This window comes from Ceratotherium simum, chromosome 35 (assembly GCF_057802395.1).
Source record: "Ceratotherium simum simum isolate JZ-2026a chromosome 35, ASM5780239v1, whole genome shotgun sequence".
NCBI classification, from domain to species: Eukaryota; Metazoa; Chordata; class Mammalia; order Perissodactyla; family Rhinocerotidae; genus Ceratotherium; species Ceratotherium simum.
This window is the reverse complement of record NC_141934.1, coordinates 9,424,692-9,449,434: the sequence shown is the minus strand read 5'-3', so window position 1 is coordinate 9,449,434 and position 24,743 is coordinate 9,424,692. Positions and strand designations below refer to the sequence as shown.

At 53.0% G+C, this 24,743-nt stretch overlaps 3 protein-coding genes across 14 annotated transcripts in view; 2 read left to right on the top strand and 1 right to left on the bottom strand.

Annotated features, from left to right (window-relative positions):
* EMID1 (EMI domain containing 1) overlaps nt 1-13,162 on the top strand; it is a 47,712-nt gene extending 34,550 nt beyond the window's left edge. The window contains exons 14-17 of one of the 7 annotated variants that reach the window (XR_015549959.1): nt 2,985-3,029; nt 9,373-9,463; nt 10,807-11,689; nt 12,900-12,986. Coding sequence is in view for 6 of the 7 variants with exons in the window: in XM_087423997.1 (XP_087280123.1) it covers nt 2,985-3,029; nt 8,328-8,412; nt 9,324-9,463; nt 10,807-10,818 (282 nt within the window). In the remaining variant the exon portion in view is untranslated. Of the gene's footprint in view, nt 1-2,984; nt 3,030-8,327; nt 8,413-9,323; nt 9,464-10,806; nt 11,690-12,896 lie in introns of those variants that run through there. The other 6 variants (XM_087423997.1, XM_004429830.3, XM_087423998.1 and 3 more) reach the window with 6 other exon arrangements.
* A 1,639-nt stretch (nt 13,163-14,801) lies between these two features.
* Nucleotides 14,802-20,484, bottom strand: RHBDD3 (rhomboid domain containing 3). 4 transcript variants are annotated; one of them, XM_087424002.1, is made up of 7 exons: nt 20,390-20,484; nt 19,721-19,873; nt 17,764-17,953; nt 16,728-17,111; nt 15,617-15,779; nt 15,240-15,527; nt 14,802-15,151 (listed from the first exon to the last, which is right to left on the bottom strand). In XM_087424002.1, exons 3-7 carry the CDS (start codon nt 17,909-17,911, stop codon nt 14,974-14,976), a joined length of 1,161 nt encoding a protein of 386 aa, XP_087280128.1. In that variant the 5' UTR covers nt 17,912-17,953; nt 19,721-19,873; nt 20,390-20,484; the 3' UTR covers nt 14,802-14,973. The 4 variants fall into 4 exon arrangements, with proteins under 4 accessions (XP_087280128.1, XP_087280127.1, XP_087280129.1 ...); XM_087424001.1 differs by lacking the exon at nt 20,390-20,484 and adding an exon at nt 20,047-20,175; XM_087424003.1 differs by lacking the exon at nt 19,721-19,873 and having other exon boundaries at nt 20,390-20,443.
* An 18-nt stretch (nt 20,485-20,502) lies between these two features.
* EWSR1 (EWS RNA binding protein 1) overlaps nt 20,503-24,743 on the top strand; it is a 28,730-nt gene continuing 24,489 nt past the window's right edge. For all 3 annotated transcript variants that reach the window (XM_014787016.2, XM_004429826.3, XM_004429828.3), the window contains exons 1-2: nt 20,503-20,650; nt 24,602-24,638. In XM_014787016.2, coding sequence (XP_014642502.1) covers nt 20,638-20,650; nt 24,602-24,638 — 50 coding nt within the window. In that variant the 5' untranslated portion in view covers nt 20,503-20,637. The remainder of the gene's footprint in view (nt 20,651-24,601; nt 24,639-24,743) is intronic.

Below are 24,743 nucleotides of genomic sequence, written 5' to 3'. Positions count from 1 at the left end.
CAATAGTCTCGTTTTTATCCGTCACCATACACATGTTCCCCTTTACCCCTTTTGCCCTCCACCCACCCCACTTCTCCTCTGGTAACCACCAATCTGTTCTCCATATCTATGTGTTTGTTTGTTTATCTTCCACATATGAAATCATACCATATTTGTCTTTCTCTGTCTGACTTATTTCACTTAGCATAATACCCTCAAGGTCCATCCATGTTGTTGCATAATGGCACGATTTTGTCTTTCCATGGCTGAGTAGTATTCCATTGTATATATATACACCACATCTTCTTTATCCATTCGTCCATCGATGGGCACTTGGGTTGCTTCCACATCTTGGCTATTGTGAATAATGCTGCAATGAACATACAGGTGCATGAATCTTTTTGAATTGTTGATTTCATATTCTTTGGATAAATACTCAGTAGTGAAATAGCTGGATCATATGGTATTTCTATTTTTAGTTTTTTGAGACATCTCCATACCGTTTTCCATCGTGGCTGCACCAGTTTGCACTCCCACCAGCAGTGTATGAGGGTTCCCTTTTCTCCACATCCTCTCCAACACTGGTTATTTCTTGTCTTGTTAATTGTAGTCATTCTGACCAGTGTCAGGTGATATCTCATTGTAGTTTTGATTTGCATTTCCTTAATAATTAGTGATGTTGAACATCTTTTCATGTGCCTGTTGGCCATCTGTATATCTTTTTTGGAAAATATCTGTTCATATCCTCTGCCCATTTTTTGATTGGATTGTTCATTTTTTTTGAGTTGAGTTATGAGTTCTTTATATATTTTGGAAATTAATTGCTTGTTGGATATATGATTTGCAAATATTTTTCTCCCAGTTGGTAGGTTGTCTTTTTGTTTTGTTGATGGTTTCCTTTGCTTTGAAGAAGCTTTTTAATCTGATGTAGTCCCATTTGTTTATTTTTTCTTTTGTTTTTCTTGCCTGAGTAGACATGGTATTCAAAAAGATACTGCTAAGATCAATGTCACAGAATGTACTGTCTATATTTTCTTCTAAGAGTTTTATGGTTTCAGGTCTTACATTCAAATCTTTAATCCATTTTGAGTTAATTTTTGTGTATAGTGTAAGATAATGGTCTACTTTCATTTTTTTGCATGTGGCTGTCCAGTTTTCCAACCCCACTTATTGAAGAGACTTTCCTTTCTCCATTGTATGTTGTTAGCTCCTTTGTCAAAGATTAGCTGTCCATAGATGTGTGGTTTTATTTCTGGGCTCTCAGTTCTGTTCCATTGATCTGTGTGTCTGTTTTGTGCTAGTACCATGCTGTTTTGATTACTATAGTTTTGTAGTATAATTTGAATTCAGGGAGTATGATACCTCCAACTTTGTTCTTTTTTCTCAGGATTATTTTGGCTATTTGGGGTCTTTTGTTGTTCCATATAAATTTTGTTCTCTTCTGTTCTATTTCTATGAAGAATGTCATGGGATTCTGATTGGGATTGCACTGAATCTGTAGATTGCTTTAGGTAGTATGGACATTTTGACTATGTTTATTTTTCCAATCCATGACCATGGAATATCTTTCCATTTCTTTATGTTTTTTTTTTTTATTTCTTTCAATATTGTTTTATAGTTTTCAGAGAATAGGTCTTTCACCTCCTTGGTTAAATTTATTCCTAGGTATTTTATTCTTTTTGTTGCAATTGTAAATGGGATTGTATTCTTGACTTCTCTTGCTGCTGATTTGTTATTAGTGTATAGAAATGCAACCGATTTTTGTATGTTGATTTTATATCCTCCAGCTTTTTACTATATTTGTTGATTATTTCTAATAGTTTTTTGGTGGATTCTTTAGGGTTTTCTATGTATAGAATCATGTCATCTGCAAACAGTGAGAATTTCACTTCTTCCTTTCCAGTTTGGATCCTTTTTATTTCTTTTTCTTGCCCAATTGCTCTGGCTAAAACTTCCAGTACTATGTTGAATAAGAGTGGGCATCCTTGTCTTGTTCCTGTTCTCAGAGGAATGGCTTTCAGTTTTTCACTGTTGAGTGTGATGTGGGTTCGTCATATATGGCCTTTATTATGCTGAGGTGCTTTCCTTCTATACCCATTTTGTTTAGAGTTGTCATCAAAATTGGGTGTTGGACAGCTAATGAATTTTTTATTTCAAGTATTATCATTTTCATTTCCAGGATTTCCATTTGATTCTTTTTTACGGTTTTCACATCTCTCCTGAAATTCCCCATCTCATTATCCATTATATCAATTCCACTATATTCTTTAACATATTTATCATAGATATTTTGAACTCCAGGTCTGCTAATTCCAACATCTATGTTGGCTATGGATCTGTTTCTAGTGACTGATTTTTCTCTTGAGTATTGGTCAAATTTTCCTGTTTCTTCACATGTCTAATAATTTTTTATTGCATACTGGACAACATAGATAATATAGTAAAGAGAATCTGGATTCTGTTATTTTTGGTGTTGATTTTTGGTCTAGGGTGTGGATCAGACTCAGCTTTGTGACTTTAGGATGGGCAGTTCACAGACCATTCAAGAATTAGAGGGGTGTACTTATGCAGACTTCACTCCCCTACTGTGGTTCCCTGCTTTCCATTATTTCCCCTCCATTTCCTCCTTTGGCAGTCTCAACTCCAAAGCCTCTGACTCCTCAGGCCAATAAGACTACAGCTTTCTGCTTGCGCTGTTTGCCAGGCTGAGGGGGCTGGAGTGTGCCATCAGAGGAAAAGCCATAAATATGTGGATTTTACCCAATGCAGTTCCATTCTTTAAAATGTCCTCCAGTTTCTGGCTGCTTTTTATCTCTTTCTATTGCCTTCAAACAGTTGTATTTTGCATTTTGTCTAGTGTTAGTCCAATACAAGCTACTCTGTCTCTCTCAATCTCTCAGCCTCTCTCAATATATGTGTGTGTGTCTCTCTTTTTCTTTCCCTCCTTCCCTCCCTCCCTCTCTCCTTCCCTCTCTCATTGCTTCTACCTCTATCTCTCCTTGCAGGGAGAACCTGGCCCCAAAGGAGACCCTGGTGAGAAGAGCCACTGGGTAAGCTCCAGCCCAGCACTGACCTCCCATTGCCCCCTCCTACCCTGGGCACTCAGGAGATTATTTTGGAGTGGGAGCACCCCAACCAAATCCCCATTGCCACCTGGTCTCCCAGGGAGGAGCCTTGACAGATCTCAGCCCTAGCCCCCTCCCCTATCCTGTCCCTCCCCACTGGGCAGGGCCAGCCTTGTCAGCAGACCCCTCGCTCTCTGTCTCTGTCTTCGTCCCTGTCTCCGCCTTCCCTCTGTGGCCTTTTCGGGCCAGGGTGACCCTGCCTGTTCCTCCTGGGTGGTTTGGGCTGACCCAGTCCAGACTGCATCCCCTGCTTCCATAGCCCCCTCCCAGCAAGGGCTTTGGCTTCTGCTCCCCTGTCTGCAGAAGAAAGGGAAGCATGAGCACAATATCCACACAGAAGAATGGGACAGCATGCCTCAGGAAAGCCAGGAAGCAGAGGAAGGAAGGCATAGAAACACTGAGGTAGACAAGAGGCCCTTGGTAAAAGGAACAAGGGTCCTAGACACCACCATACACATAGGAAATCCATGAAGTATGGGAAGGGAGGCCTAGAAACCATCATGTACACGTTGTACATGGTAAATGAGGTCAGGGGACCTAGATAGACTCCACTATACCCAAAAGACCTGTCATTAACATGACATTCTAGACATCATCACATACATGGGAGACCCAGGAGGAATGGGAAGAAAGGCCTAGAAACTGTGATACACACAAGAGCACCATGGAAAATGAGATGAGGGGATCTAGATACCACTATACACAAGGGAAGCCCGTGAAGAATGGGAGGGGAGGCCTAGAAACTGACACATATACAGGAGACACAGAGTGAATGGGAAACGGGACCTGGAAACCACATGTGGAGTTCTAGAAACCTTACAGTCATTGGAGATAGTTGCAGCAAATGAATTTCGGGGCCTAGAAATCCGCCGACCCGAGAGACACATAGGAGGAAGACCAAAAGCCCCACAATGCAGGGACCTGGAAACCATCACTGACATAGGCGACATTTGGAAAGTGGATGGGGTGGGGGGCAGACACTCCTACAGGAGAGACAACTGGGAAGCTCTTTTGGAGGCTAGTATCGTGCCCCATACCCCGCCCGGCTCTCTGGTGCAGTCTGGCTGGGACGCCCTACTTCCTAGCAGGCACTAGTTAGTGAAGACATGGGAAGCACCCAGCGCCTGCCCTGCCCTCTCTGCTCCTGATTGTGGGGTCAGTGATGGATACAGCCGTGGGAGCCCCCCACCCTGCACGAGCCCTCCCCTATGTCTTTCCGTGACTTCTGGGGCCCTGCTACCTCTCTGGCAAGCCTCTCCCAGCCTCCACTCCCCTCCACTACCCCCAGTGGCTCCAGAGTTTCTTAAACATGCTGCCAGAATGGGCATGAGCTGGGCTCATGAGCATGAGCAGGTCAGGGAGACCTGTGTAAGCCCAGCCCTCTGCTACCCCTAGGCCTCTTCACTGGCCTCTTCCAGAGGCCCTTAGTCTGGGAACATAGTTTTCACCGAGCCCAGGAGAGGTGGGAGAGGAGAGGTGAAGTCTGAAGTAGGCTGGGCAACCCCATCCCTGCATGGGGATCCCGGCAGGAGAATAGATGCCTGAACTATCCCAGACCAGGCCTCAAATTCAGGACCACATGTGAGAGGGGCCCCCCAAGAGGTAGCAGGGCCCCTGCCCATCCACCTGCCTCCCCCTCATCCACCTGCACTTCTGCCCCTGCTTGCCGCCTGCCTGGGAGGGGACCTGCTGGGCTGGGGGTGCATGAGGCTTTGGGGGCTGGGGGATCAGCTCTGTTGGGGGCAGATGAGGATGAGGTCCAGCGTGGGGAAGGGCCCTGAGGGCTCCTATACATACTCCACCTACCAACCCCCACGTGATGAAGCTGTAGGTGCCACTGGCCCTGCCGGGGCTCAGCAGTGACACCCAGTGGTCATAGGGAGGCACTACAGGCACTGCCTGCATGTGTTTGAGCTGAGCCAGCCCATTCAGAAAGAGCTCATACCCCTTACACAGACAGGAAAAACTGAGGCTCAATTCCACAGAGCGAGTTGTTGGCAGAGCTGGAACTGAAGCCCAGGCTTTTCAGCTTCCAGGATCAGGGGAACCAGCTAACATTCCCCAAGCATCTCCTCCATGGTGCCAGGCCCCTGGCTGGGCACTGTGGACATAGATGTGATTTGGGCACAGTCCCCACCCTCAGAGTGGTCACAGTGGGGTGGGGGGAAACAGACCAGTAACCAGCAGCGACAGGCCAGAGGGAGCTCAGCTGTGATAAGGGAGGATTTAGCATCCTCCTGGAGGAAGAGACCCAGGCTGAGGCCCAAAAGGTGCATTAACCAGGCAAAGGGTGTTCAGGCAGAGGAGAGGGAACATCATATGCAAAGGCCCTGAAGAGTGAGCCTGGGGTGTTCGAGGAGCTGTAAGTACTTGGAGTGGCAGAATGTGACAGGCAAGGGGTGAGACAGAGGTCAAAGAGGCTTTCAGGACTTAGGAGGCCATATTGAGGAGTTTGAACTTTGGTCAGATTTTTGTTTGTGAAAAATTCCTCTGATTTCTATGTGGAGAATGGATGGGAGAAGGTGGCAACATGGGAGATGCAGAAAGAGAGAGATTAGGTGGGAGGCTGTGGTGGTCATCCTGGCAAGAGACTGTGGGGGCCAGAACCGGGAAGGGGGACAGCGAGGATGGAGAGCTGTCAGCAGAGCTGAGACACTTGAGTGCTAGTTTGGCTGTGAGTGGGTGCGAGAAGTTCAGGGAGACTTTTACAATAGTATAAGAGAGCTGGGAGAAGGAGGCGCACTGACGTGTGTCCATGGAAAATGGGAGATGTCTCTGTTATAGCTGAATGGAGGTGTCCAGCAGGCCCTAGATCAGGCCAGGCCAGGAGGGGACTGGGGCGTCATCAGCACAAACACAGACCACCCATCTAGAAAGAGATCCAAATAGCAGAACTTCTTTTTTTTTACATTTTTTTCTCCAGATTTTTATTTTGAAAATTTTTAAACATGTAGAAAAGTTGGTATAATGAACATCCTTCTCCCCTTCCTCTAGACTGACCAATTATTAGTTTTGCCACATTTACTCTATCTTTCTCTCTCTAAATATTTACAGACCTTTTTTTCCCTAATCCATTTGAAAGTAAGTTGCAAACCTCATCTGCATCTCCCCTAATACATCAGCGTATATCTTGAAAAAATATGGACATTCTCCCAAAGAGCCACAATACCACTATCACACCTAAGAAAGCTGATGTTGATTTAGTGAAATGATTCCATTTAATATATAACATATATAAATTTTACCAGTTGTCTCCAAAATGCCTTTTATAGTGGGTTTTTGTTTTTGTTTTTGTTTTTTTTCTGCTGAGGAAGATGCAACACGAGCTACATCTGTTGCAAATCTTCCTCTATTTTGTATGTGGGTTGCCGCCACAGCATGGCTGAGGAGTGGTGTAGGTTTGCGCCCAGGAACTGAACCTGGGCTACCAAGGTGGAGTGCGTCAAACTTAACCACTAGGCCACTGGGCTGGCCCCTGGTTTTTTGTTTTTTTTTTTTTAATCCAAGATCTAATCAAGATTCATGCATTGCATTTGGTTGTCACATCTCTAGTCTCTTTTAATCTAGAACAGGCCCCCTGCCCTTTTCTTCTCTTGACTTTGTCTTCTTGTGAATGTCCCACTGTCTAGATTTGTCTGATTGTTGCCACATGATGAGATGCAGATGAAATACTCTAGGCAGGAGCACTGGCGGGGGATGTGGAGCCCTCTTACCGTGTCTCATCAGGAGCCTCATGATGTCAGCTTCTCCCACAGTCCATGCCGGGAGTGGCTTAATGTAATTTTTGAAGGTCATCCATTTTTAGATCCTGCTCCTGTAATATTTGAAGAGGGATTCCTTTGGTGCGCAGCCCGTGGTGACCTTGTGACCCCTAGCCTTCAGTGGCCTGTTGGTGGCCTGAGGGTAGCCCAATCCATGTGAAGTGGACAGGACAGCTAGATGGTAACAGACTGTCCGAGCAAGGCCACAGCAGGCTTACAGACATGTTGGGGGCCTCTCGGTTGTTAGATGTTTTTTTTGGAACAGCCACCTTAAAGGGTTGGATTATAATTGTACCAAGATGCATATTATACATCATCCCTTCATTTAATCTGTACTAAGTAAGGGACACTGAAAGGGACTCTCAGATACATCAGGGCTGGAATAGGTCTGTTTGCTGTCCTGGTGCTCTGTTGGAATTAAGATATCTACATTCCGGAAATAGCTTTAGTCTGGACAGGAAAGAGGAAGGAATAAGGGAGTGTGGAGTTTTTGCAAGACTGTGGGCCCAATGCTGGGGAAGGAAAGGACAGACAGACTGGGAGGAAGTGAAGGTGAGGGCCGGCCAGTGGTCTCTGGCAAGGAGCCCTGGGCAGCAGCTGGCACACTTGGGAGTGGTGAGCCCCACAGCAGGGAGGCCTGGGGGGTGCTTTGTGGGTCCGCTGCCACATCCCTGGGCCTGAGCGCTAGAGATGCAGTTGAGAAGAGAGGGCGTGGCTGAGGGCCGCACTCCAGGGCGTGCAGAATATGGACCCGGAATAGTCAAAGCCCAGGGAGGCATGAGCCCAAAGTGAGAAGGGCTGGGGAGGGGGCACCCGGGCGTGAGTCTCGGCTCTTCCTTCATTTTAAGCCCAGCTTCCCAACAAGGATGCCACTCAAACATTTTCTAATTTTACTCGTATGTATTCCTTTTGGCGTGAATGGAAATGATATTGGTAAGTAGCCTGATCCCACTGAAGGAGTTAATTAGGGTGAGACTAATGTAGTATTTAAGGCAAAAAGTGAGTTGATTCAAAGAGTATTAAGTAAACAAGAGTACAGGTGGCCCAGGGATGTGGCAGGAATCACAGTGGTGACATGAGAACAATTGGTTTCAGGCAACAGAGATGGGGGTCGGGGCTCTGTGGCAACCTCCGTGGCAGGTTCCGTGGCAGGCTCTGAGACAGCAGCGCTGCCCCTGCAGATTGGCATCCCCGCGCCCCCTGCGCAGCAGGATTCGCAGGGGTGTGGGGAGAGAGCAGCCAGCTGGGATCCATCAGGACTTACTGAAGGGGCTGCTTCCGCCTGCCTTTTCCCCGTCCTGTCCTCTCCTGTTCTTGTCCTGGCTGTCTGTGGCCCCTGGGCTGTGGCAGATGGTGTGGGGCTGCAGGTGCATGTCCAGGGTGGGGCATGGGCCACCAACAGGCTTTGCAGGGCCCCCTCCCCTGCCCCCTTCACGGCTGCATCTGTCTCTTTCCTCCGCAGGGGGAGGGGTTGCACCAACTACGCGAGGCTTTGAAGATTTTAGCTGAGAGGGTTTTAATCTTGGAAACAATGATTGGGCTCTATGGTGAGTAGAGACAGACAGACGGACAGACAGCCCGGCCCCCGCCCGCCAGCCTTCCCCAGGCCCTCCAGGGTGGAGCTGCCTGGGCCCAGACATGAGGCTGGAGAAGGTACCTGTCCCAGGCAGTGGGGACCTGGGAGGCCAAGACCACCCATCCCTCAGTGACTGGTCCCTACTCCACAGATGAAGGGGGACCGAGAAACCCCGGCCCCACCCCTGTGATCAGACTTGCGCCTCCGGGCATTGTGGGAAATGTGGTTTCCAGGCCTGCCGAGGAACCAGAGGTGACAGATTTCATGCTTGGAAGAAATTATTGGCAATGGAGCCAAACTCCAGAGCAGCAGGGAATTGTGGGTTACAGAGCCAGACTGCCACAGTGCAGGGGATCGTGGGTAATAAAGTCAGAGCCCAGGCCCACAGGAGGATTATGGGTAATGGATCCAGATTCCACTCAGGCTTCAGCTCTAGAGAAATCATGGGTAACAGAGCCAGTCTCCAGGCCCACAACAATAGGTCATGGAGTGGGGGACTGTGAGTGACAGAGCCAGGCTCAGGCCCCAGGGAACTCTGGGTAATACCCCACCCACCAGTTCTGACCTCTCCTCCCCCCTAAGTCCCCAGAGGCTCTCACAGGGCAGGCACTCCTGGCCCCAGGTGTCCCCCTTACAGTTTCATTTCCCATTCTGGGCCTCCTAACTTGCCCTGCGGGTCCCTTTAGTGGCCTGAGAGAGCCAGATCCTCACCCCAGGCCTTCACCTACCAATTCTCCACATCTGGTCACTTGAGGAACCAGGCAAGCCCTGTCCCCATGTAGAAGGGGAGCCCGAGGTCTTGACAGAGACCCACACCCAGGCTCCTGCCCTGAAGCTGGCTGGTGCCTGGCCCCTCCACCCACCCTCGGCTCCCGGGCCCAGCCCTCGGAGGCCGGACTCGCACCGTCTGCTCTTCTCGATCTCCCATCAGGCTCCTAGCTTACAGAGCTTCCTGCAGCAGCAGGCTCAGCTGGAGCTCCTGGCCAGACGGGTCACCTTGCTGGAAGCCATCATCTGGCCAGGTAACGGCAGGGTGGGCAGGCAGGGGCAGCCCCTTCCAGGAAGGGCCTGGGAAGGGCCTGGGGACACAGAAGGCGCCTCCCAATGCTGGACCCAGGCCAGCAGACACTCGTTCTTCAGTCCTTCCATCAACCAGCAGACAGTGCTTGGCATAGAGAAGGCTCTGGTAACTAGTTCTTGAGTGAATGAGCACGTGCTGTGTGCCAGGCACCTTGCTGGCAGAGGCTTCAACATATTAGACCGACATAGTCCTGCTCTCCTGGAGCTTAGGGTACAGGGAGGAGGGGAGCCCTGGAACTGGCCGTTAAACCCAGGGTGAGGAATACCACAGCAGAGTGAGTATAGGCAGCCAGGAGAACACAGAAGTGCCTCTGACCCAGGCTGGGGGGTGAGGAAGGGCAACTCAGGGAGGGCTTCCTGGAGGAGGTGTCGTCTAAGTGGAGACCTGAAGGGCAAGGATCGGGGTGAGTGAGCAGGCAGAGGAAAAGCATGGGCAAAAGCCAAGACACCAGAGAGAGCCTAGAAGGATTGTTCCATGAGTTTGCTGAGGGGTGAGAGCTGAGGCCAGAGGATTTGGCAGGGCCCAGTTTGAGAAGGTTCTTGAAGGCAGACTGGGGAGGCACAGGAGGAGGTTAGACACCAAGTGGGCAGTATCCATCCCTGTGCCTGTGTCCTCAAGGTGGGGCCAAGGAGGACTCCCCATTAAACTGGAGCCTGAGGCTGGCCCTGGAGAGCGGCAGGGATTGGCTGCCCTTGGGGTTGAGCCCCATCCCTCACTGACCTGCTAAGAGGCTTCACCAGCAGCCCTTCTCCCACTTCCAGCCTCCGCATCTCACAGCCCAATCCTAGTGCCTCAGTGCACACAGGCCTCATACATCAGGTCCAACCTGATGGGGACACGGAGGCCCCATCCAGGAAGGAGGACCAAGGTTAGAGTCAAGCCTCCTTCATTCAGCAAAATGATAGGGAGCACCTACTGAGTGCCAGGTCTGGGTGGGCACTGGGGCCCCAGAGAGCAGATCCCAAGGGTACCTGCCTTGGAGAGCTGCCCATCGAGTGGCAGGGAATCCTCTGTATCTGTAGAGATGAAGCCCATGGGGTACAGGAGCCCCAAGGATGTGGGTGCGGAGCTGGGAGGTTCAGAAGCCTTCCTGGAAGAGGGAACACTTGCACTGGGTCATGGAAGATCCTTACGAGTGTGCCAGAAGGAAGGAAGGGCAACCCTAACAGACAGTCCTGCATGGGCAAAGGCCTGGAGGTTGGAAGGGGGCTGTGTGTGTGTGTATGTGTGTGGTCTGCCTCCAAAGCTTCTCCCACCACGCCACCTGGCTTCTCTAACTTCCAGAAACATCAGTGACCATCTCCCAGACCTCCTTCCCTCTCACAGAGGAGAGACCAAGGACCAACTCCCAGGCTCTCAGCACCTTTTCAGGTGTCCTCCACCTCCTCTCAGGAGGATTGGGGCAGGAGCCAGAAGGAACACATTCAGGGCCCTGTGGCCTTGGATCTGTACCCTGCCCCGCTTCAGCCAACTGCCTCCGCAGCCCAGGAAGGAAGTGCTGGTCACCAGGGAAGGCCCACGCCCTCTCTCTCAGGTGGCCATGAACCTGGGAGAGTGGTCCCAAGAGCCTGCTTGGGGTGTGGGCCTGGAATGAAGATGCAGAGAAGATGGAAGCCTCCCATTGGCCCATAGTACACAGCAGGTGCTAACTAAAGCCCCAGATGGGGCTCATGTTTAGGTTATAATCAATAATGATAATAGTAACAGCTGTCACACATCTGGCCCACCCAGGGTGGGGGATTTACACTGATCACCTCTGGTCTTTTCAACAAGCTTGCTAGGTGGGCACCCATTTTACAGATGAAGAAACAGGTTCAGAGGGCTTACATACATGACTCCCTCAGGGTCAGAGGGATAGTGGCAGTAAGGCCAGGGGTCCACCCCAGGTCTGTCCTCTACAGCGCTGGCTCTTTTGGGTCCATCAACAAAGGTTCACTGACACTCTGCTTGGCCAGGCCCTGAATGGGGCCCGGGGAAAACCAAGGGTCCCGAATTTGGTCATGTCAGAACGGCGTCTCATGACCGACTCCCAGAGACCAGACTTGCAGGAGCCCTGGGTCAAAAGCACACCAGCCCAGTGACCATAGTAATCAGCACTCACTCTGAAAACCATGTTCCACTCCTGGTCTCCTTAAACACCGCAAGGCTGTGGCAACAGCAGTTCCAGGTGAGTCTCAGAGGTTCTGTGACTAGCCCAAGGCCACATAACTGGGACACGGGGTGCTGGGACTTGGTCCTAGCTGATGTTGGAGCCCAAGCTCTGTGCCACCCTCCTCCTATGCTCCCTGAGTTAGGGCATGAAATGTCCCTTGACTGTGACCGCACATGCCTGTCTGTCCCAGGGACCCCAAATCTCAGCCCAGAGGTGCATGGAGGCTGGGGCACACAGGGGCAGGGAGCTGGACAGTGATAATTATGAGGGTACAGCCCACTCCCCTGGCAGTGCCCTCAGTGGGAAGCCGGTACTTCCAAGTCCAAGTGTCTGTCCTGTGAACAGGGCTTTGGAGGCTCAGCCAAGTCCTCCATCCTGGGGCGTTCCTCCCTGAGCATCCCTCTCCCCCTGGAAAAGCAGCCCACCCTTCTCACCTGCCTGACCTGCTCATTTAACTGTGAGAGGGACTGAGGTGATAGTCACAGAAGGCTTTCCAGAGGAGGGAGGTCCTGCTCTGAGTTTTGAAGGATGTGTAGGAGTTTTCCAGGTGGCCAGAATGCCAATTATTCAGTTTAACTCTTGAGGGTCAGCTTATTTCCAGGTTGGGGCATATCTCACCATAGCCAAATTAACAATGACTTAATAATTATTGGAGTTGGCTGGAACCTCAGAGTACATCTGGCACTGTCCCCTGGTTTTAGAGATGAGGCAACTGAGGCCCTGAAAGAAGTTTGACTTGCCCAAAGCCGCACAGTAGGTCAGTGGCAGAGCCTGGCCTGCCTAAACCCTTCCCCACTACAGGTGGCCTGACCTGAGGAGAGAGGAAGAGTGAGTCTGTTCCCTGGCCTTAGTTTACCCAGCTATGAAATGGGGATGATTGAGGGCATACCTTCACCCTAAAATGTGGAAAAGAAAAAAAGAGCTGTACTTTTTATGGAGCATTCATTATGTGCTGAGCATTTCAGAAGCATGGTCGTTCATTATCCCCACTTGACAGAAAATCAAACAGAGGCCCTGAGTGCTCTCATTGGGTTGGGGGCTAATAACTCCTGGGGGAGACACTAACCAGCTTGCAGACCCCCTTCTTTCCCACAGCTCTGCCTCCGGACGCCAGGGCAAAGTGCCCCTGGCAGAGTGCCCGTCTCCCCACCCCCCAGAGGGCCAAGGGGAGGTGGGTGCCTCACACAGACCTCACTAACCCGGCCTCTCTCCTTCCCTCCAGCAGAACCAGAGGGGTCGGGGGCAGGCCCTGCCGGCCTGGGCACCCCCACCCTCCTGCGGGGCAAGAGGGGAGGACACGTGGCCAGCTACCGGATCGTGGCCCCCAGGAGCCGCAACGAGAGAGGCTGAGGGCAGTGGCAGCCCCTCGGGGTGGGCCAGGCCAGGCTTCCCTTCCCAGGCAGGACTTGGCCAGCTGTCTCCTGAGACCACCCATCCATATTTATTAATGTCCTCAGGGTCCCTTCTGCCACCTAGCCCTTTGGGGTAGGCAGGTCTGTCTTGGCACCCCATGCATATCTGCCTCGGATGAGGCTGAGCAGGGACTGGGGCCTGAGAGGGAGGGGCTGCCCAAGTGAGAGGTGAGACCTTGCTCAGGGCTCTGGGCCTCAGTTTCCCTCTGTGAAGTGGGGTGATGCAGGCCTGCAGGGAGGGGAGTGGCAGGTTCGAGGCTTGTCTTCTCATCAGCCCCCTGGGCATCCAGGCCCCCAGGCACTGAGGGAGTCAGGAGTTGGGGCTCTGCTTGGCCCTCAGCACATGCAGGGATGAGGGAGGGCAGGCTTGTCACCCCCTCCTCCCCAGCCACACCTCGAGCAGCCCACCTGCGCCCCTCCTCTCCTTTTTTTGGTGCTGGGTGCCCAACCCTGAAGTCAAGCTACCTAATCTGACATGATATTCAGGGCTCCTTGCCTCAGTTCTGTCCCCTGAGCCCCCAGCCCCTCCCATGTCCCTGGTGGGGGGTGGAGGCATGGAGAGGGAGGGGCCACCTACTCCAACAAACCTTTGTTATGGACACCAGGAGGTAGATGTGTACCGGCCAATAAAGGCCCCCAGCCTGATTCCCCACCCGTCTGGTCTCAGTGTGTGCTTAGCTGGGGGGCAGCCAGGCAGGGCCAGGAGCCTCTTCCCTCTTCTCCGTGGCCTTCACTGCCCACTGCAAAGCAGGGCTGTGAGGCTACGGCTCATAGTGGGCCACGGCTCCCCTGGCCATCACCTGGGCAGCTGGGGCCTGGCGGTAGGTGAGCAGAGCAGAGGCTCAGGCCATCCCCACCCCCTGGCCAGGTGTCCAGCAATGGCTGCAGCTTCTGAGAGGCCAGGGGAGCAAGGAGCTGCCAGACCTCTGGGAAGCTTCTAGACTGGATGACCCACAGCTTTCCCTCTCTTGAACCTCAGTTTCCTCACCTGTAAAATGAGACTGATAACGTGGCCTTCAGGTTTCCAAGTCTGTTTCTGGCCCCTGGTTTAGTCTCTGTGGCCTTTCCACTCTGGCCCTGGCCTGGGTACAGTCCCTAGGGTGACCAGAGCATAGGCTGTTCCAGGATGTGCAGCTCCCTGCACCACCCCACCAAGTCCAGCTTCCTAAGCCCCCTCTACCTTACCCCTCCCCCCAGCCCATCAGCAAAACACTCCCAGGCCCCGCCCTCTGCCCTCTTGGCTCTGTCTACACCAGCCATCCCTGGGAAGGGGCAAGAATTGAGGGGACCAGGAGGGAGGAACTGCTGCTGCAAAGTTAAGGAAGCTTTTCCCCCCACCACCACCCACTGCTTCCTGCCCACGGGGCCCCGAAGTCACACAGCCACCAGCCACCAACTGATTCGGCCCCTGTCCAGCGGGGACACTGGGGGCCATGGGCAGTGAAGGGAAGCTATTCCTGGTGAATCAGGAATAGGCTGAGACCTGAGGATGGGCAGAAATTAGCTGGGAAATGAGCAGTGAAGAATGCTCCAGCCCAGCAAAAGCCCTGAGGTGGAAGACACAGCTTCCTCGAGGAGGCCGCACGTCTCTGGACCTCCGGGAGCTGCTCTGCTGCAACTGGCTGTTCGTCCACCGCTCAGTCATTCATTCATTCATCCCCCTAATGCCAACACAGAAGAGTCAGACAAGACTGCGGCCCCCAAGGAGGTCCAGGTTGAAAAGTGAACTGGTTTTTATTCTAAACAGTACGAGGGTGGGGAGCTGGAGGGGTCTCTCCTGCCCCCGGGGGTGCCCCTACGTCCCACTCTGACTCGGAGCACACAGGGCAGGGGCTGGGGCTACCTACCCACAGGCCAGGCCTCTAATCACCTGAGGGCCTGCCTGTGCTAGGGGGGCCCAGGGCCCTCGGGGTGGGCAGGCCTGCCCCTCCCCTCAGTCACCAGGGCCTCGGCGCCCACCTGCCCCCCGACCAGCAGTGACACGGCACCCTCCACGCGGCCTGTGGCTGCCAGTGCCACCACTGCCTGCTCTGTGGGGAAGCCCATGCGCTCCAGCTGCTGCAGCCTGTGGGATGGCAGGGGCAGGGAGGGAGTGTCAGGGCCACTTCCAGCCCCCACACCAGGGGACCCCACCCCTGCCCACCCTGCCTTACCGCAGAGAGGAAACGGAGGACTTGGCCAGCCATAGTGGGCTCTCAGGACCCTGGGCTGGCCCCTCAAGGAGCGAGGCCTGGATCCCCTCCTGTAACATCTGCTCATCCAGGGCCGCCCACAGCGGGGTCCCTGGGGGGAAGCTGGGCCCAGCCCAGGCCTGGCCCACCTCTGAGGAGCCTTCCCAGGTTGGCTGCACAGGCCCCAGGCCTGGCGGGAGTGTGGCTGAGCCTTCACTGCGGAACCAGAGGCTAGAGGAGGCCATGTAAGGAGGTCCGGGGCTGGGAGGCCTGGAGGAGCAGAAGCAGAAGAGGGCCTGACTGCCAGCCACTGCCACAGCTTCCACCACCAGGGCTGGTGTCCTTGGCATCACCCTCACCTCACTCCAGCAGGATGGGTGACAGGCAGCTCAGCCAGGCTGCCTGTCGGGGGAAGAAGCCTGAGTGGCCAGCACCCCGCCAGGGCCCGGCACAAGACGCCCTCCTGCAGCGCCTGCAGCCGCCGCTCAGAGAGCTCCAGCCACCGGAAAGCCCCAGCTGCATCTGTCTGCCCAGGGTAGGGCACTGGTCAAGGAAAACCAAAAGCAGCCAGGGGTGAGCCCACACTGCATGCCAGGCCCTGTGCCAGGTGTGTGATGGACATTCCCTCCTGTTTCCTCACTACGGCCGTGCAAGGGATGTGTCGTGACCCTAGTCCACAGTGGAGGCTCAGAAAGGAAAAGGGACCTGCCCGAAGCTACTCTGCCTGTAAGAGGTGGGGCCAGATATGCCTCACCCCAAAAGCTGTCTCATCCCGTTTCAGCCACCCCCTGCCCCGTTCTGTTCCCAGAGCCCTGTGGCGTGCTGAGGTCTGTGACTTGAGGCCAACTCTTGGGCCCAGTGACATATCCCCTATTGCCCTCAGCCAGGGAAAGATGCTGCCCATGCTCCAGGATTCAACCAGGCCTGGGCAGCCGGCATCCCCAGTCTTAAATGCCTACAGGGAGTCAGCCTGTGCCCACTGTTCTCTCCAACTGCAATGTTTTCCTTGTCAGGCACTAAGTATCTTTGGAGCAAGAGCCTGTGTTGAACACACCTGCACCACCAGCCAGAGGCGGCTCCCCCGTTCAGTGCCCAGACAGCCCCAGGCTCACTCTCACCCCTGGCCTTTGACCTTTCTGTGCCCTCTGCCTGGCCCACTCTCTCCTTTTCCACTTCTCTTCACCTGAACTCCTCATCCTGCACATCTCAGTGTAGATGCTGCCTCCACTGCGGAAGTCCAGGTTAGGTGCTTCTTTGGGCCACTTCGGCACCTCCACCCGGCCACGAGCCCCCAGTCCCCAGCCCAGAGCCTGGCTAGAGGAGGACTCGGAGATGCTCCCAGAATGTGTGTGCACAGGTTCCCAGCATTGTTGGGGCTACCTCCTTGTGCCACTTCCTTTCCAGGCACCCTGGGGGCCCAGCCACAGAACCCACATGTCCGCATGGGCCCTCGGCCCAGGCAAAAGATACAGGCCAGGCCAGCAAGGAGGCCGCAGAAGAGCTGTAGGAAGGGTGGCTCGGAGCTGAGCAGCGGCGTCAGGGCAAGCAGCAGCCATGGCAGCAGCCACGGTGGCAGTGCCCCATGGGGCCGTCTAGGGTGACAACCCTGCCCCGCCAGCATAGCCAAGTGGACAGGCATGTATCCGCAGCCACCGGCTGCACTGGACACCCCGAGGCCTGCCAGCAGCACGGCCATTAGCCCGGTGGCCAGGGCGAGCAGGGCAGAGGCATGCAGGAACCGCAGTGTGCCCATGTGGCACTCCTGCTGCCAGCCCAGTGTAGGCAGGAGCAGCAGGCTCAGGAGCAGGCCGGGTAGGGCCGTGTGGCCCAGGGCATGGGTCAGCAGCCGGTGCACTGGGGGAGAGAAGGGGTTTATGTGCCAGGTTAGTGGCCCTAACCCCTAAGGCTGTCCCAGGTGTTCCAGGTTGGAAATTACGCTGCCAGGGCCACCTGCTAAGCCAGCCTCCCCTCTCCAGGAGTCAAAGTCTGCCCATTGCCAGCACTTTAATCACGCATGCAGGGGACCAGGACCAAGGACCTTCAAACACTGTGACTGCTCCCCTGCTGTATTAAACAGAACAAGCCGGACCCACCACTCAGTCTTCTCAAAAGCAACCAACTGTGCATGAGTCACTTAACCTCTGTGAGCATTAGCTGGGTTCCTCAAATGTAAATGGAAGCTGCTGTTATTACTGGGAAACAGGCACTCAGCTGGGGTCACTCCTCGAACCCCCAGCACCTCCTCCCCACTCTCATGCTTAGCTGAAAGCCTTAGTTCTTATTTCCAGCAAAGGTCATCAAAAAGGGAAGTCATCTGAAAAGAATTCCTACTCACAGGCTCCCACCCCTCTGCTGGCCCCTCTGCTTTCCCTTCTTGGCTGTGAATGAGCTGGGCATGCTCCCGTCCAAGGCTGACCTTCCCCAGGGCACACTACTCCTGCCAACTGGTCTCAGGCCCTACAGCAAGTCTCCTGCCTCCTCCAAGGCCCATGTGGCCAGCCCTCACCTTGCCAAGGGTCCAGCAGCAGCTCTGGGGCTAGGGCAAGGCTGGGGCCAGCCCCCATCAGCCACAAGCTGCTCATGAGCAGCATCAGGACCGAGGAGGCGAGAGGCAGCGCTGGTGACAGTAGGCCATGGGGGCCTCTGGCAGGCATAGCTGGGCTGAAGGTGGTCAAGGGTGGTCTTCGGGGTGTGTGCTAGAGGTAAAGGAAAACAATAACAGTTATTTCTGCAGCTTTTCTTTGATTTCCTTTCAACCACCCTACCAGCGGCTCCATTTTACAGAAGTAGAAACTAAGGCTGGAGAGGCAGGCCCAGCAACTTGGCCATGGAGGAGCTCGGATCCTAACCACGTTCCTAGCCATTTTGCCATCCCATCTGCCTATGTGTGAAGACGGGGAGGGGCCAGGCCAAAAGGGCCCTGAGCCCTGATGGGCCCTGAGCCCTGATGCGCCCTAAGGAGGAGTCTGGGGTGGGAGGCACAGGGCCAGGGAAGTTTAACGGGGGCCCTGGACTCCCAAAAAGAGGGGTGGAGCCCCCCATGGCAAACTCAGGGCCATCTCCAGCTTTCCTCTGCTTCCCTCTTCCCTCTGGTTGTGGACCAGCCACCTTCCTCCCTCCTCCCCTCCACCGGGCTCAGCCTTAGGGCTCCAGATGGCCTCAGCTGCACTTAAGGGAGGAGGTGAGGCCAGCCAATGGGCAGGCAGATTAGGGAGGAGGCGGGGCAGACTGGGTGGAGGAGGGGCAACAGGAGTCCCTCACCCTGAGCGCATACAAAATGACACCGGACTGACACATCCCCTTCGTGAGTCCTGAGCACAGCCCCTCCAGCCCTAGCCCCTCTTCTCACAGGAAGGTTTTAGTATCCACTCCACTTTTTCCTGCTGTGCATCCCTGGGCAAGTTTTCCAGCCTCTGAGCCTCTCCTTCCTCATCTGTAAAATGGGGATTAAGAAAATCCTTTCCTTATAGGATGAGAAAAAGGAATGGGATAATGCAGGGCGGGGCCCACAGACCCTGCTCAATGAACTGCAGCCATCCACCTAATTGTGGGAGGCAGATATAGCCAGCAGCTGGCCCACCAAGAGGAGGCCTCAACATAGAGGCAACTGCTCCTGCCTAGCTGTTTCAAGCTCTGGCCCTCAAACATGCCAATTCCCTGCCCACAAGGCAAAGGTTTTTCTTCCTTGTTCTCTTCCCTCACATCTAGCCTGTCCTCCAGGCCCTGCTGGAACCCCCCTCACCCCTGGCCAGGCCTGCCTCAGGACTCCCACGGAGCTGATTTCATAGGGCAGGAAGCAAAATCCCACAGAGACCCAAAGGCTACCTCACCTGCTCCCTTGCTTAAGGGCATCCTCAGCATCAAAACCCACCTGCCAGTTTCCTGCAGGAAAAATGCAGAAAGCTCCTCTGCCTGCAATGTCCTTCCCTCCATCTCGCCAATAGGCAAACTCCTATTCACGCTTTGAAGCCCAGCTCAAATGTCCCCTTCCCCTCCTCTGGCCCCCCACATCATGGATCTTAGCCTATCTAATGAGCACAGCTTGGCCTTTCTCCTTAGACAGGTGGTCTGAGCTGGGGAAAAGGGGTGCTCTTACTCATCCCCCAGTTCCCCAGGGTGCTCCCAGCACATAGCTGGTGCTCTATATGTGTTGACTGAAATAAAGCCACTAGCTTTGCTCCAGGTCCCACTGAGGGGTTTGGGTGAGCTCTGCACTTCACTGGGCCTGGGAACCTGCCTGGGGAGACTGGGTTGAGTCCAGGAAGGCAGACAGGTGCCAGCCTCGTCCGGAGCCATGGCACCCACTGCCAGCCTCCTTTTGCACCCTCACAACCATCCCTCCCTGGGTACCTCAGCAAGAGTTAAGGACTTGCCCATAGACTAACAGAACTGGGACTTGAATCCTCCGGGCCTCAGTCTCTTCATCTATAAAATGGGGCTGTGCACCATCAGGCCCTGCCTACCTTACTGAGAAGCCAGGAGGACAGAATGGGAAGATAAAGACGGGGAAGAGTCTTCCGGGTGATGAAGAGAATGGGGGTCCCAAGGTGTAGGTCAGACTCAGCTTTGTGACTTTAGGAAAAGTACCCAAATTCCCTGGACCTCAGTTTCCCCTTCTGTAAAAACAAGAGTTTTGGATGGGGGATATTAAAGGGCCTTCTCAACCTCGACCGTTACCGGGGAGGGGGGGCGGCTCTCGGGCCCGGCACCACATTCGGGGCCTCCCATCCAGCCCACCGGCCTCAGCCCCCTCCCCCGCCGGCCTGGGCCACGTGTCGGAGTTACTCACTGCGGAGCGCGCCCCCCGCCCCCGGAAGCCCGGGGGGGGCTCCCGCCTGGGAGTCGGGACTCTAACTTCCCGCCACGGCGCGAGCGCCCCGAGCCCATTTTGTTCGCACTCGGGCGCGTGACCTCTGCCGACCGGCCGGCGCACCACCCCCTCCGCCGCCGCCCGCCGATTAGTCAGCAGTTGTTCTAGGCCCGGGTCCCTTCCCCCAGCCCTCCCGCCGGCCTCCGTTTCCCTCCAAGGCAGACTCTTCAGAGACGGTCCCTAGAGCCAGCGGACGTAACCATTCCATACGACTTAGCCTCGTGCGGAGAATCACTCCGGCTTGATACCAAGACACGCTCACCGGCCGCTCCGGCCCCTTTGGTGCTATTTTGGCCCGCGCGTCACGTCCGGCGCTCTTTAGAGAGGAATAGCGCAAGAGTTGCGGGCGGGAAGGACCAGAAAGCGTGGTTCATCCCTTCTTCCCCCACCCCCGTGGCCTGGCCCCATGGTAGCGCCCGAGGTTGCGGGTTTCGCGCCTGCGCAGTGCGGCGCCTAAAGGGAAAGCGAGAGGGAGACGGACGTTGAGAGAACGAGAAGGAAGGAGAGAAAATGGCGTCCACGGGTGAGTGTGGTGGAGCTGCGGTCGCGCCGGCGACGGCTGGGTCGCCCAAATCGGGGGCCGCTCGTCTCCGGGGGTGGCCGGGGCAACTAAGTGGACTTGCTGAGAAGCGTGTGAGGTACCCGCCGCGGCCCGACGAGCTCGAGGGCCTGCGTTCCCCTCCCCTCCCCCCACCGAGCAGGCCGGTTCTGGAACCTTCTGGCGCCCCCGGCGCGCGGGGGGCTCGCGGTGGTCTCTATTGTGTGGCGGCCGTCGGGTCCCGCGCTCCGGGCTGCCCGCCACGTGGGCGGGGCCTGCGGCCTCCCGGGCCCCGCGTGGGGGGAGAGGCTCGGCCAAGCCTGGAGCCTGGCGCCCCGAAACCGGAGGCGGGGGGCCAACGGCGGCTCTGGGGCTGCCACTCTGACCCTCCCTACCCCCATTTCCAGGGAGGCGGCTCGAGCTGGAAGGCGAGTCTGCCTCAGTGAGAAGCACGAGTGGGGGGAAGCATATCAACAGAAAAGGCATCGCGGGTCCGTGGGCCGAGGGGCGCCGACCGATGAGCGGGAGCCCCGTCATTCTGATGGCCGGGTCGGCTGGGGCGTACGGTGCCGCCGAGCTGCCCCTTCGGCGGGTTCTAGCCCCGAGCCGAACTTTTCTGCCCGCATGGGCTTTAGAGGGAATGTGCTCCCCCTTTAGAGCTTCCCCATCGGCTGCCCCCTGGGCTTCTCCGTTTTTATAATTATTAATCCCACCTCTTCCCTCCCCCGAAAGTAATTAAGTAGCCTCCTAGGATCATTTTTCAGTAGACGCTGAGGGAGATCTGTTGTATAAGGTCAGCCCGAATCGCGAGGCCAGAAATCCCTCCCAAAAGAAATTTCTGGTGTCTTTGACCTAGGAGAAACAAAAGGCCCGAGTCGGCGTTTGAGTTGTGCTCGAGCAATCGTCTCGCACGTTTATTCTCGTATGTTAAGCCGACAGGCTTGTTTATTTCGTGGACTGATAGAAAAGAGGGAAAGGAGGCACACAGTGGGCTTGGAAAGAAAGCTCGGGGTGGGAGCTCGGACGTGATGTCTAGGGTGGTTCTTGCTGCACAGAGCGTTTGAGAGTGTAGCCTCCACATCACCTGCGGTTTGTTCTAGGGCTAAGCTGTGGTTATTGGTAGGATGGGGCATTATTGCCTCCGGGGGAGTTCTTAGACGGCCTAATTCCAGGCCCTAGAGGCAGTGGGAGAAGACGAGATAAGACAGGAGAAGCTCTGGGTCCTTCACAGTTTTAATTCGAAAAGGTTCAAGACTCCAGGAACTTAGGGACAGTTTAAGAACTCTTCCCGAACTGTGTGGTCAGTAAACAGGCAAGTAAATGCTGACTGTTAGTGCCAGGGTACAGAGTGCCCCTAGAAGAGAGGACTCTGGAATACCACAGTCCAATACACATCCTGGTGGGAAGTGGTTTCCATAGAGGCCTTTCCACCTTCCTCTTCCCTGCAGTGTTTGAATTATGTAAGGGGGAGTCAGAATGTGTATGTTGAAATTTTTGTGTGGCTGGACGTGCCAATTTTTTGGTCTATTTTGCTCAAACTCTTTACTGGTAACCACCAGGTACTGTGTTAGAATTACTGTTGTGGTTTATGTAGACACCCAGCAGTAGGCCTGGCTGGGGAACCTTTGGCGAGTCCCGCAATTTATCTGGACTTTGGTTTCCTTTCCTTTGAAATGGAGGAGTTAGGCTAGATGTTTTAAGAGCTTTTTAAGCCCTTAATTTCTGTCTTTACAGCAAAGCATTTGGGCTCCCACAAACTTCCCCCATACTGACTTTAGCTTATTATGTGGTATGAAGCTCTAAATCTGTGCAGTTTGCATACTGACTGCCCTAAAGTATCTAAAAGCCACTACCTTGGATAATGCTCCATGTTTTTCCTACTTATGTATATCATATATAGAGAAGTACCTAAAGTGTATGTCTGGTTTAACAGAGAATTACAGTGCAAACTCCCAAGTAACCACCTTTCAGACCCGGAAATAGGACACTGCCAGCACTCTAGAGGCCCCCCTGGATCACAGCCCCTCTCTCCTCAACCTGGCCTGTTATTTTTAGTGAAATCTTCAGCTGCAAGTTTGGAGGTTAAAAGCAAAACATAACTGATGGCTAAATAATCTGACCAGTGTGTAACTGGAACGTTTTTAAGGCGGTATAATAGTGTTTATGTGCAGTAGGTTGATAATATAAGTTCTCATGAAACAAATTTGCTACCTCACTTAGCCGAACAATGTGGGGCTAAATCTGCTGGTTTCACACGCACATCGGAGATCATTCGCTGTTCCACATCAGCTTTGCCAACTTTATGTTTTACATAACTATTCTTGTGTAAAAGTCCTCTTGCAAACATTGAACTTACATGTCAGTGATTTAGAATCATTTCTCACATAGAAACCTCAGCAAAATGTAGGTTGAAATATTTGATTTTTGATGCTTCACTGTTGTGTTTGTGAATACCACATGGAAGAAGTGATTTGCATTTACTTTTTATATGCCACAGAGAGCATAACTTGTAGTGCTATTGAAAATGCCTTAAGTTTTAACCTTAAAATGTCTTAGGGTCATCTTGGAAAAATCAGTTTGTTCATTATACATAGCCTTTGGGCATTTGATTTGATCATGTTAATGATTCAGGGTTCTGAGTTAAAGATGTGTACAGAGGAAGGAAAGTAGTCAAGTGAGGTGTAGAGAGGTAGAAAGATGAGCCAACTTGAAAAGATGGATTCAGGAAAATGCTCTGAGGCCAGGTGGACTGTGAGGCAGGATGGAGTTGAGGTAGAAACTCCACCATGAAGAGCTGAGATGTCAACTGTTGCTTTCAGATGAGGGACTACTTTCTGGTTGGAAAAGAAAGGAGACTTTTGTTCAGCCCTATTGGCAGTACTGTTTTCTAACATAGAATAAGATATGTATTGCTTGTGGAGAGCAAAGAATTAGGTAGAATTTTTTAAAATAATTATTTTAACTCCTTTAAATGTAAGCTTAATTCAGTAGTGCTGTGAAAACTTCCTAACCATTTTATTTTCTGTCTGTTTTCACTACTCTTAGACACCTCACCGGACCACAGTTTTTAGTCCCTTTCTGTGCATGTTGTAAATTTCATATGAAAAGGAAAATTATAGGAAGGTATACTTAGAGAAGAGAGGGAAAGAAAATTTGTGATTTTTTTTTTTTTTAAGTTGAAATCACTTTGAGTTTTAAGAAGATGGTGTTACCTAAAACCAGTTTATTCCCAAAAAGATTAAATGCTTTCTCCTCTGCGGATTATCACAATTCTACGTTAACTCTGCTTCACTGGGATTTATAATGTGTCTAGCTTCTGAGTTGTGCAGATGTAGCCCTGATATGGTCAGCAAACTCTTTAAAACACTGGGTTGAGATGCCTGTCCTCATGTTTTCTGCCCTTCCATCTCACAGTCCTGTTAGGGAATTATAGTTGGTCTAACTTGCTAAAGTGAAGGAGTGATAGAAAAATTAGTTTTTAAGGAGGTGTAGCTACCAGTCTGATGTAACCAGTCTGATGTTCGACTTTGTAATATTAATATTGTTGCATGCCTCCTTTTTATATGAGGGTAAAACTTCTGATCCTGTTGGTTGTTGTTCTTTGTTAGTCTCAGGGTGATGATCATGTATTTGAAATGACAGCCTGTGGTTAAGGGGGGTTGTGGTCATGGGAACATGCAAAGTATCTCTGCCAAATCAGCTGATCTTGACCTCATTAGCTGGCACTATATTCAAACTTTCTGAGTTTAACTGGCTTAGACTTATTTTTTAGTTTGGTGTTGAGAGATGAGAGGTACTCAGTTCAACCTTTGTTGGCCTGTAGGTCCCCCTCTAAATGGTTTAAAGAATTCATCTTCCTGTCATCTGAATTCCTTCCCCCTTTTTTCCCTTGTCCTTGTCTCTGCTGACTTCACACTATTTTCTCTCCTTCTCTAGATTACAGTACCTATAGCCAAGCTGCAGCCCAGCAGGGGTAAGTCAGTCTTTTATTTACAACAGTGTTTTGGATGTGATTGATTAATGTTTTTAGAGTACGGAGCTTCCTATGGTTGTAGAGGATTTAGTAATGGAATCTGAA

Excerpts from the sequence above, each read along its gene's own strand:
- RHBDD3 (XM_087424002.1), bottom strand. The coding sequence starts at position 17,911 with ATGCCTGCCAGAGGCCCCCATGGCCTACTGTCACCAGCGCTGCCTCTC. Across the intron at positions 17,112-17,763 it reads GCTGCTGGACCCTTGGCAAG|TGCACCGGCTGCTGACCCAT; the intron begins GTGAGGGCTGGC and ends TCTCTCCCCCAG. Across the intron at positions 15,152-15,239 it reads TCCTCCGTTTCCTCTCTGCG|GCTGCAGCAGCTGGAGCGCA; the intron begins GTAAGGCAGGGT and ends GCCATCCCACAG.